Source organism: Saccopteryx leptura, chromosome 3 (assembly GCF_036850995.1).
Source record: "Saccopteryx leptura isolate mSacLep1 chromosome 3, mSacLep1_pri_phased_curated, whole genome shotgun sequence".
Lineage (NCBI taxonomy): Eukaryota > Metazoa > Chordata > Mammalia > Chiroptera > Emballonuridae > Saccopteryx > Saccopteryx leptura.
Window position 1 is genome coordinate 371,507,020 of NC_089505.1, and position 11,230 is coordinate 371,518,249.

Below are 11,230 nucleotides of genomic sequence, written 5' to 3' on the forward strand. Positions count from 1 at the left end.
CATTTTCTTTGTCAGTGACTCAGCCGATGGACACGGCTGTGTTTCCACATCGTGACTGTTATGAACAGTGCTACAAACGGTGCGCAGGCTTTGGCGTGAATGAATCTTCTGCTCTCTGAGTCCGCACCCAGTCCACCCTGGGCGAGGCGCGCAGGGTTTTCCAGGCCGCGGAGCCCGAGGCTGGTGCCCCCGCCCCCCTCCCCAGCACTCGTCCCGTCCGGAGCCGGTGTGACGCGGCATCTCACTGTGGTTGGATTCAAACTTTTCCCTGGGCTTGTTGGCCATATGTGCGTTTTCTTTGGAGAAACGCCTGGTCCCTCGGCCTGCCCCAGAGTTTCGAAAAGAAAGCGCAGAGAAGGCGCAGGGCGGGGTGGAGGCCGGCGCTCCAGGCATTTCCGGGAACACCGGGAGGTCCCTTGCAGCTTCAGCTGGTTTCACTTTTGGGTCCAGGAGCCCGGTGGCCTAACGCTGGTCTGGCGGCTCCGGAGCACAGCTGGCGCGACCCCACGCCAGAGCAGCCTTGCCTTGCATCACGGCCCTGGAGCCTGGGTGCCACCGTCAAGGTGAGCCAAGCCACGCGACCCCCCAGTGCCTTGTGGCCCTGCTTGCTTGCACTGGGTGGGGAGCAGCTACCTAGTCCCAGCTCCCTCCCAGGACTCCCCACAATCCCAGACCCTCTTGTGGAAGCCCAGGGCCGCTGGGAAGGTGGCCCCCCATCACCAGCCAGACTGGATTTGGACTTGACTGCCAAGTGAGCTAGCTGCCCCTTGGCCCACTCTCTTTTCAGACCAGCCCTGAGGCTCAGAGACCTCTTACTGGAGGGGAACTGGCTGGTGGCTTGTCTTCCTGGGGTGGCCCAGGTCTCCGGCATCCTGTGTCGGGTCAGCTTTGGTCTCCGACCTCCGAAGCCTCACCTTGGAAAAGTGGCTCTGGAAGCCCCAGGCACAGGGAAGCCATAGAGGGAGTGACTGGGAGCTGGGATGCTCTGGCTGGGTCTTGCTGCGGGCCCCTGGGCCTAGGGCCCCCGGGGCGGTGGCTTCTGTCTCTTCCCCAACCCTCTGACTACCTTAGCAAGGGAGGCAGCTGCCACAGCAGACAGAACATCAGCTGGGGGTCACTCCAAGGCCCCTGCTTTGCCCTGCCCTCCCTTGCTGGTGGCCCTAGGCCATATCTGACTGACAACGTGATGGAGCCCTTGGTGGTTGGCCCCAAACTGCCCTGCCCTCCATCGGCGAGGGGGCAGGATGCTCCCAGTCTCGGTCTCCATCGGCGAGGGGGCAGGATGCTCCAGGGCTCGGTCTCCATCAGTGATGGGGCAGGATGCTCCTGGGCTCGGTCTCCGTCGGGGATGGGGCAGGATGCTCCTGGGCTCGGTCTCCATCAGCGATGGGGCAGGATGCTCCCGGGCTCGGTCTCCATCAGCGACAGGGCAGGATGCTCCCGGGCTCGGTCTCCATCAGCGATGGGGCAGGATGCTCCCGGGCTCGGTCTCCATCAGCGAGGGGGCAGGATGCTCCCGGGCTCGGTCTCCATCAGCGATGGGGCAGGATGCTCCCGGGCTCGGTCTCCATCGGCGATGGGGCAGGATGCTCCTGGGCTCGGTCTCCATCGGCGACGGGGCAGGATGCTCCTGGGCTCGGTCTCCATCAGCGAGGGGGCAGGATGCTCCCGGGCTCGGTCTCCATCAGCGAGGGGGCAGGATGCTCCCGGGCTCGGTCTCCATCAGCGAGGGGGCAGGATGCTCCCGGGCTCGGTCTCCATCAGCGATGGGGCAGGATGCTCCTGGGCTCGGTCTCCATCGGCGATGGGGCAGGATGCTCCTGGGCTCGGTCTCCATCAGCGATGGGGCAGGATGCTCCCGGGCTCGGTCTCCATCAGTGAGGGGGCAGGATGCTCCTGGGCTCGGTCTCCATCAGTGATGGGGCGATGGGGCAGGATGCTCCTGGGCTCGGTCTCCATCAGTGATGGGGCGATGGGGCAGGATGCTCCTGGGCTCGGTCTCCATCAGCGATGGGGCAGGATGCTCCTGGGCTCGGTCTCCATCGGTGACGGGGCAGGATGCTCCCTGGCTCGGTCTCCATCAGTGAGGGGGCAGGATGCTCCTGGGCTCGGTCTCCATCAGCGACGGGGCAGGATGCTCCTGGGCTCGGTCTCCATCAGTGAGGGGGCAGGATGCTCCTGGGCTCGGTCTCCATCAGTGAGGGGGCAGGGTGCTCCTGGGCTCGGTCTCCATCGGTGACGGGGCAGGATGCTCCCGGGCTCGGTCTCCATCAGCGACGAGGCAGGATGCTCCTGGGCTCGGTCTCCATCAGCGGCTCCTGGGCTCGGTCTCCATCGGTGACGGGGCAGGATGCTCCCTGGCTCGGTCTCCATCGGCGACGGGGCGGGATGCTCCCGGGCTCGGTCTCCATCGGCGACGGGGCGGGATGCTCCCGGGCTCGGTCTCCATCGGCGACGGGGCGGGATGCTCCCGGGCTCGGTCTCCATCGGCGACGGGGCGGGATGCTCCCGGGCTCGGTCTCCATCGGCGACGGGGCGGGATGCTCCTGGGCTCGGTCTCCATCGGCGATGGGGCGGGATGCTCCCGGGCTCGGTCTCCATCGGCGATGGGGCGGGATGCTCCTGGGCTCGGTCTGGGTACTCTGCTCCCAGAGCAGCAAACAGTGTGAATGACCTGAGTCCTACTGAGGGCCGTGAATGACCTTCCAGCCTGGGGGTGCTCGTACCCCTGGAGAGATGGCCCTAGTGGATGACAGGGAGGACACTCTGTTTCCCCTCTGTGTTCGATACTCGTCTGCCAGGGTCCAGCCCGGGGGGAGTCCAGGGGTCCCACAGGAAGAGACGGCGTCGGCGCATCGAGTGAGAGAGCCGAATTCTTTATTCTCTCGTTAGCATTTACTGCCAGGCATCTCTGCCAATGGCTGGTCTAACTTTACTTTTATACACACACACTAAGTTACAATCACGTGGTACTCAGAATACATTGATTAATCATTGTTCTTGTTTCACTATGGTTACATTTTCTAGGTATCAGTTAATTCATTTCTATAAACTATAAATCAGGTGGTAAGTCATTCAAAGTACAATTATACAATAACTTGAACAGCAATAACAATATTGGTACAAACTTCCAAAAGGTCAGTACTGATTAATAACTCTACCTTGTCTAGGATTCTATTATCTAGTCAAATTTTATTTATTTACTATATTCATACACTAATTAAGTTCTAACTTTACTTTTCTCAGAGTGTTCCACCACCTGCAGGTCAGGTATGCAAGAAGAAAGGAAAGTTTCTCTACCACATGAAAAGGCTAGGGAGGAAAAGTGATGAATTAAGTGAAGGCTGAAAGGTGCTCTGTGTATAGTTACTGTTTCCTACCTATTCATAAGTCACAATCTATTCTTTCTAACATGATTAATGAGAAGAAATTCTCCTACAAACTTAACCCTTTACGAAGGATATCATAGCCACCCTCTTATGTCTATGAGCCCAGTTCAAGGGGCTTATAGGCTTTTCTGTGGAACTCACACCCTCTGTCTCATTTCCAAAGAAATTACTACGAATCTACAGGGAAAGCACGGTACTATTATCCCTGTGCCATAAATGATAGCACACACCCAGAAAAAGGGAGGATATAAGGCCAGATTAATTCAAAAAGGTCAAAGGGGGAAGTATCGTTGTGCCTTTCCTTTGCAGTGACTTTGTCAACCCGCAGCCATTGGCAGTCATTGGTCTTCACTGCGGTGACTTTGTCAACCAGCAGCCGTTGGTCTTCTCTGCTGTGACTTTGTCAATCAGCAGTTTTTGATCTTCTTCTGCTGTGACCTTGTCAGCCAGCAGTTGTGGGTCTTCCCCTGCTGTGACCTTGTCAGCCAGCAGTCATTGATCTGCTCTCGACACTGATCAGGGGCAGAAGCTTTGTGCTGGTCAGAGCACCCCAGGATGGGCCATGTCAAGTTACTTGGGAAGGAACGAGCTCCCCGTTGTTGGAGGCATCCAAGCGTCAACCGTCCCCTCACCCCTGCTCTTCCAGTCGGAGGGCTCAGTGCCTGACCCATCGCCCTCTTCACTCTTTAGGAGCATGGCATCAGCCTTTGAGAAGGTGGTCAAGAGCGTGGTCCGGGAACTGGACCACAGCAGAGAGCTTGTCCCCGTGAACAGTCTGCAGAGATCCACCAGCTTCCAGCCCTACTGCCTTCTGAGCAGGAAGTCGGCGGTCTCGCGCTTCTGGACACCCCGCTACACGTCTCTCAACGTGTCCATCACAGACATCTTGGAGCCCAACACCCCAGCACCAGGTACCCCAGCTGGCAGTGAGTCCAAGCCTGGCTGGTTAAAGCACGGGAGGGCCAGCCTGCCCCTGCTCTGGGCCTCTGGCTCTCCGTTCCCAGAGGGCAAAGCCCTCTTACAGGTCCCTGTGCCTGGGGGGTGCAGGCACCGCGGCAGGGAGGTCTCAGCGTGGGTCTCATTCCAGCTGTCGAGCTTGTTGGTCCCTTCCACTTCCAAGACACCGTGGATGGGCATTTGGAGGGCAAGCTGGAGCTGGCAGCCCCAGGCCAGGGGAAGCTTGCCGGCGGCGCGGCGGTCTCTGGCAGCTCCAGTGCTTCCATGACCGTGTGCACGCTGCGTGTGCCCTCCAACGCCTGGGTGGCCATGATCAAAGAGAGGTGAGCTCAAGGGGAAGGCCCTGCTGACCCCGAGTAACTTCTGGGTCACAGGATGTCATATGCCGGGTGAAGGGTCAGCACAGGGGGAGGGAAATCCAGTGCAGGGGCCTGCTGGGACGGGCAACGGGGAGGGAGGCTGCGGAGGTCGTGAGCACCTGCATCCGAGGCCAACGGGGAGGGAGGCTGCGGAGGTGGTGAGCACCTGCGTCCGAGGCCAGCGGGGAGGGAGGCTGCGGAGGTCGTGAGCACCTGCGTCCGAGGCCAACGGGGAGGGAGGCTGCGGAGGTCGTGAGCACCTGCGTCCGAGGCCAGCGGGGAGGGAGGCTGCGGAGGTCGTGAGCACCTGCGTCCGAGGCCAACGGGGAGGGAGGCTGCGGAGGTCGTGAGCACCTGCGTCCGAGGCCAACGGGGAGGGAGGCTGCGGAGGTCGTGAGCACCTGCGTCCGAGGCCAGCGGGGAGGGAGGCTGCGGAGGTCGTGAGCACCTGCGTCCGAGGCCAGCGGGGAGGGAGGCTGCGGAGGTCGTGAGCACCTGCATCCGAGGCCAGTGGGGAGGGAGGCTGCGGAGGTCGTGAGCACCTGCGTCCGAGGCCAGTGGGGAGGGAGGCTGCGGAGGTCGTGAGCACCTGCGTCCGAGGCCAGCGTGGCCCCACAGGGCCCAGGGAGTCCAGGGCAGGCTGAGTCCCAGGCCAGCGTGGCCAGGCGGGGCCCAGGGAGTCCGGGGCAGGCTGAGTCCCAGGCCAGCGTGGCCAGGCGGGGCCCAGGGAATCTGGGGTAGGCTGAGTCCCAAGCCAGCGTGGCCAGGCAGGGCCCAGGGAATCTGGGGTAGGCTGAGTCCCAGGCCCCCGAGAGGAGGCTGCGCTGCTGGGGTGGAGCAGACACAGACACGGACACGAAGACAGGGGCGAGGAGGACTGTTACCACCAAGTGGAAACTGACGCTCGAACCCAGGGAGCAGAGGGGAGAGAGCAGCCCAGTGAACTACCAGCGGAATGGGTGGACTCCCGCCAAGGCCAGCAGGTGTCCACGTGTCCCTGCTGGATCTTGTCCCTCCTCCCTGCACCCCTACCTAACCACACACACCGTCGGGAGCACGTAGGGAAGGCATGACAGCTGCCCGGACGTAGGCGTCCACGGAGCTCCTGGCCTGCTCCTCCGCAACACCCCCCTTGTCCTCCCTGCTGATGGGCACAGTGACTGAGGTTCCGGGGGAGAAAAGCCAGTCCCTGGGTGGAGGCAGGGAAGGGCACGGCACACCCTGAGCCTCAAGGCCTCCTTGCCCTCTGCTCCAGGAGCCTGCAACAGCCCGAGCACAAAATCCTGCAGGAGCTGAGGGACTGTGGGGACGACGTCTTCGTGGTGACTGAGGTGCTGCAGACGCAGAAGGAGGTGGAAGTCACCCGAACCCACAAGCAGCAGGGCTCTGGCCAGTTTGCGCTGCCCGGGGCTGTGTGCTTTCAGGTGTGGGGTGTGGGCCGTGCCAAGGGCCAGTGGGAGGGTGTCAACAGGCAGTTCCCCGGGGCTGTGTGCTTTCAGGTGTGGGGTGTGGGCCGTGCCAAGGGCCAGTGGGAGGGTGTCAACAGGCAGTTCCCCGCACACGCCTGCCCCACAGCCTAGGACTCAGAGCCCAGGTCTCCTCCTCAGGGCCAGGGCGAGGGCCAGTGGGAGGGTGTCAACAGGCAGTTCCCCGCACACGCCTGCCCCACAGCCTAGGACTCAGAGCCCAGGTCTCCTCCTCAGGGCCAGGGCGAGGGCCATCTGAGCCGGAAGAAGACGGTCACTATCCCCTCGGGCAGCGTCCTCGCGTTCCGGGCGAACCAGCTTGTTATTTGCTCATCTGGCTGGAGTGAGCGGGGATTGGGGTGGCGTCCGGGGCCCAGACTCCATGGTGAAGATGCAGGAGGCCTGGGAAGAGCCACCCTGGGCCGGCTGGGGGGCCCCAGCATCAGGCTGCATGGCTCCCTGGGTCGGGGTAGCCACGGAGTGTGGGAGGTTGGGCTGCGCTGGGGTCATTTGCAGGGGAGCCCCCGAGGATGAGGGGAAGGCCGGGAGCTTTGGCCAACCTGCCTTCCCCTCTCTGCTTCCGCCTGGCCGCCAGACATTCTCCTTGTCTCAAACAAGAAAAAAAGGACCTTTGAGCCACCCCAGAAAGGTGAGGCCCGGGAACGACCCCGCCCCCCGAGTCCGGCCTGTGCAATGGGACAAGCTCCGGCGGCTAAGGCTGCCCCTGTACAGCGCAGTCCAGCCGAGAGACTCGCGAGGGCTGGCAGGGCCTCAGCCCCCCGCCCCGGGCCACCGATGTGGGGGTGGTGGTGAGGGGCTGTGAGGGCCCAGGGCGGGTCTCAGCCCCCCTGGCGCAGGGACCACGCCCTGTGCTGACCAGCCCCGCCCCGGCCAGGCAATGAGGACAATGAGGATGACGCAGGCCGCCAGCCACGGAGGCCTCTCGCCGACTTATTGAGGATGTGGAACTTGGTTGAACGCCTTAAGTTCCTGTCAGGTCAGTACCTTCTTGACCACCCCTGGGTCCCCCCCCCGATGGACTCCCCTTCCTGACCAGAGCTCGCCAGTGCCCTGTGGACACCTGGGCAATGCCAGCCCTGTCCCCACAGATGGGATCGGTGAGGATGAGCCGTCAGTGCCCAGTAAGGAGTTCCAGGAACTGCAGGAAGAGGTGAAGGTCTACACCAGGGCCCTGGAGGACTTTTCCAAGACGCTGTGTCAACAGCTGCGGAGCAGCCTGGGGCAGGTGCTGGGAGACGAGTCGGCCCTGCAAGCCCTGGAGGAGTCGGTGAGCCAGCTCAGGGCTGGTGGGCGGTGGATATGGGTGGAGCTGCACTGACCAGCCAGGCTCACGTGCCCCCCTGTGCCCCCAGCTGGAGCAGGCCCTGTGCTACAGGCAGGCAGAGCCTCTGCCTGGTCCAGCCGGTGATGTCCTGGAGTGCCTCGTGCTCCCCAGCAGGACACTAGTGAAGGATCTCGCTTGCCCCATCCTCTACCTGCTGCAAGCACTGGCTGGTGAGGGCCCCTGGGGATGGGGCAGGCGGGTGGAGGGACGTGGGCTTCTTGCTGGGCCTTCCGGAGTCCCTCTCATCCCTGCTCCCTCCCCAGCACTGAGTGAGACCCAGCACGTGCTACTGGCCGAGGGGCTGCTGGCCGAGGGGCTGGAGGCCTCGGCCCTCTTGGAGCCCTTCAAGCTGGTGAGAGGGCCCGGATGGTGAGGGAAGGGGCTGGAGCTGTGCGGTGGGGCCCAGGCACATCAGGGAGTGATGTGGGCAGGTGCTGGGTGCCCGGTGGGCCCCCCAATGACAGCCTCCCAACCTGTCTGGGCAGGTGGAGAGCGTTTTGGAGAAGTGCACCTCATGGCAGGAGCGCAGGGCCCTATCCCTGCCACCTGGGCTCCTGGGGAGCAGCTGGGGCTCAGAGGTGCCCGCCTGGATCCTGCTAGAAGCATGCGGCCTAGAGCTGCAGGTGGACGCCCCCCAGGTGTGCTGGACTCCGGAGGCCCAGGGCTCCACATGTGCACTCTATGCCAGCCTGGCCCTGTTGTTAAAGCTGAGCCAACACTGCTAGCTGGCCGGCTGGTGCACCTGGGCAGCTCCACAGACAAAGGGAGCTCATGCTCGCTTAGCTGCCGGCCTGGGGGGGGGCGAGAGCCCACACAACCCAGTGGCCACTTCACCACAGGGGCTCGGGAGTTGGGGAAAGTCAATAAAAGTGATGCACAAAGGGAAGGCGGGTCATTGAGTTTTGAGGGTCCTAGAACGGGGATAGGGGGCGGGTGGGAACTAGTCCGCACAGGATAGGGAGGGATATAGGGACCAAGAGCAGGTGTCCCCCCCAGGGTCTCGCTCCCGCCACACCGTGGGGCTAAGGAGAACCTGTCCCGTCCTTGGTTGGACCTGGTTCATCTGGAGTGACCAGCCTCCTGGCCGGACCCCTGGTGCCCATCCCCAGTGTGTTGGCCTCTCAAGGCCTAGGAGTTGCAGAGGGGCCATTCCACTAGGACGGGTCTCCATCTGCCTCAGGGACCTTGAGGACACACCACGGCAGGGAGGGGGCCCACTCTTGGCCTGAAGAGGCTGCAGAGGGGCTAGAGCATGTATGACTGTCTAGCACACAGACCCTGTACTCCGGGACCACCTGGAGGCTCCGAGAGAAGGAGGGCTAGAGCATGTATGACTGTCTAGCACACAGACCCTGTACTCCGGGACCACCTGGAGGCTCCGAGAGGAGTGACCCAAACCAGAACAGCTGGCCTTTGGTACATCTGCTCAGCGGCTGGGTGCAGGGCTCAGAGCAGCCCGGGGGCCCTGGGGGGTGAGGGAGCGTGGGGACAGAGAGTAATGGGTCAGCAGAGAGTATTCCCACCTCCAGGAGCTTGAACAGCCGGGAGGAGCTTGTCTTTCCGTGAGGGTAGGTCCAGCCTGCCTTTCTCCCCTCGGGGGGAGGAGGGGGCCACACCCCCATCATGGCGCCCCACAGACACACAGTTCTAGGACTTGCTAAAGAGGAGGAGCAGCAGGTTCAGCTATGACATTAACCCCCGTGCAAACCCAGGATCCAGGCCCAACAGGGACATTGACATGAAAACAGAAGACAGTGCTCCCCAAACATGGCAGACCCAGTGATAGAACCCCTAGAAATCAACCCCCCACACACTGAGGAAGCCAAGGCCCTACAGTCCTCCCCTGGAAACCCTTGGTAGGGTGACTTGAAAGGCAAAAGCCAGGTGAGTGTGACAGGAACATCCGAGGTCTCAGGAAGCATTAGATAAGCAGGTACAGAAGCCCTGCTACCTTGCAGGCCGGAAAGAAAACAGGTCCTGGTCGGTCCCACCCAAGCCCCGTTGGGAGGGTCCAAGCGTTAGCCCTTGGGTTCTAAGCCCACCAATGGCCTAACGTCCCCAGTGGCTTAGCCCACTTGAGATGTTTTCAGCGTCGCGATCGAGGCAGGAAGGCCATCCACCAGAGAAAGGATGCTCAGATCCTTGTCCTGCCGGAGGCTGGGCTGTGGGCAGGGAACCTGATGGACCTGGTTGGCCCGGACACTCACGGACAGAAAACACTCACCTGGGGCATAGCTATGGCATTGTCATAGGTGTAGGGGCAGCGTCTGGGGAAATAGACCATTGCCCTGCCTGGGGCCTGCTGGGGACCCTAGCAGAGAAGTCCTCAAAAGGGGTCACACTCCCAGAGCCGAGCAACAGTCCAGCCTTCATGAACCTCAACCTGGCAGACAGGGCGTCCAGCAGGCCTGCCAGGTGCTGGGTGGGGGCCAAAGCAGGGGAGGGGCAGACGGATGACCACAAGCAGGCAGCTGTACTGTGCAAGAGTCGTCCTGCTACGCCTGACCAGGTGGTGGCACAGTGGCTAGAGTGTCAGCCTGGGACGCTGAGAACCTAAGTCCAAGGTTGCTGGCTTGAGCCCAACGGTCCCTGGCTTGAAGCCCAAGGTTGCTGGCTTGAGCCCAAAGGTCACTGGCTTGAAGCCCAAGGTCACTGGCTTGAGCTTAATGAGGTCACTGACTTGAGCAAAAGGTGACTAGCTTGGCTGGAGCCCCCCCAGTCAAGGCACATATGAGAAAGCAGTTAATGAACAACTAAGGTACCACAAGGAAGAATTGATGCTTCTCATCTCTCTCCCTTCCTGTCTGTCTGTCTGTCCCTGTCTGCCCACCCCTAAAAAACAGAGACAGCCTGCTACAGAGTGGGTGGGGTATGGGCGTAAGAAGTCTAAGCCTCCCAAAAGTAGGGTGAGAAGAGGCAAGGTGCTGCCTGCCTGAGCCCCCATCTGAGCTGGGCTCTCCTTTGTCACAGGCATCATTGTGGGGTTTGCAGCTGCCTGTCCAGCTGTGAGGATGAGCATGTGCTGGGTAGAAGCAAGCTCGAACACTCTCCCAGTGACCTTGGGCTTCAAGCCAGTGACCTTTGGGCTCAAGCCAGCTCCGGTTCCTGGGCTACAGGAGGGGGGCTTCCACTGAGACCCACGAGGCCCCTGCTGAGCCCAGCCCCAGCCCCGCCTGAGTCGGCGGTCCCCTCACAGCCCCCACCTGCAGGATGGAAACCTAGCCCTGTGTGGGCTGGGAATCCCGGGGGCGGTGGCTCTCTGACAGGTGACTGGCTTGAGAACCCCCGAGGCCAGGACAGATGTCCAGGATGCACCCACCACCTTTTTTCCTCCTCGCCCCCTTTCTTCATGGGGGTCTGAGGGCTTCCTGGACTGTGGCATGCCCCCAATACACTTCATGCAGTTGAATCTCATCTGGCATCTGTTCTGCAGGATCTGAACGAATACACCCAACCATGATCCTGGCACCACACAGACAATGCCCTGAGACGACCTACAAGACAGCCGACCCCTTCCTCACTGAGCTCTGAGCCTGGCGATTTGAGGTGTGCTGGACCAAGGCACACCTTCTCCCTTCTGTCTCAGTATAAACTCTAACCTCGCCCTGGCAACCCTTACCCCTGTCCACATGCTGCCTTCTCTATAACCCCAGCCGGAGCCCTTGGACCAGGCCCAGAGCCATCAGCGCCCACATCCTCAGCCCAGACCCAGGA

The 11,230-nt window shown here is 61.9% G+C and overlaps 1 protein-coding gene across 1 annotated transcript; it reads left to right on the forward strand.

The window, feature by feature from the left end:
* The first annotated feature begins 408 nt into the window (after positions 1 to 408).
* Positions 409 to 8,396, forward strand: GSDMD (gasdermin D). Its single transcript, XM_066379663.1, has 11 exons — positions 409 to 563; positions 4,080 to 4,300; positions 4,477 to 4,669; positions 5,961 to 6,129; positions 6,409 to 6,514; positions 6,767 to 6,820; positions 7,067 to 7,168; positions 7,281 to 7,459; positions 7,545 to 7,686; positions 7,780 to 7,868; positions 8,002 to 8,396. The coding sequence occupies exons 2-11, from the start codon at positions 4,084 to 4,086 to the stop codon at positions 8,239 to 8,241; spliced, it is 1,491 nt and encodes a 496-aa protein (XP_066235760.1). The 5' UTR covers positions 409 to 563; positions 4,080 to 4,083; the 3' UTR covers positions 8,242 to 8,396.
* Positions 8,397 to 11,230: the final 2,834 nt, after the last annotated feature.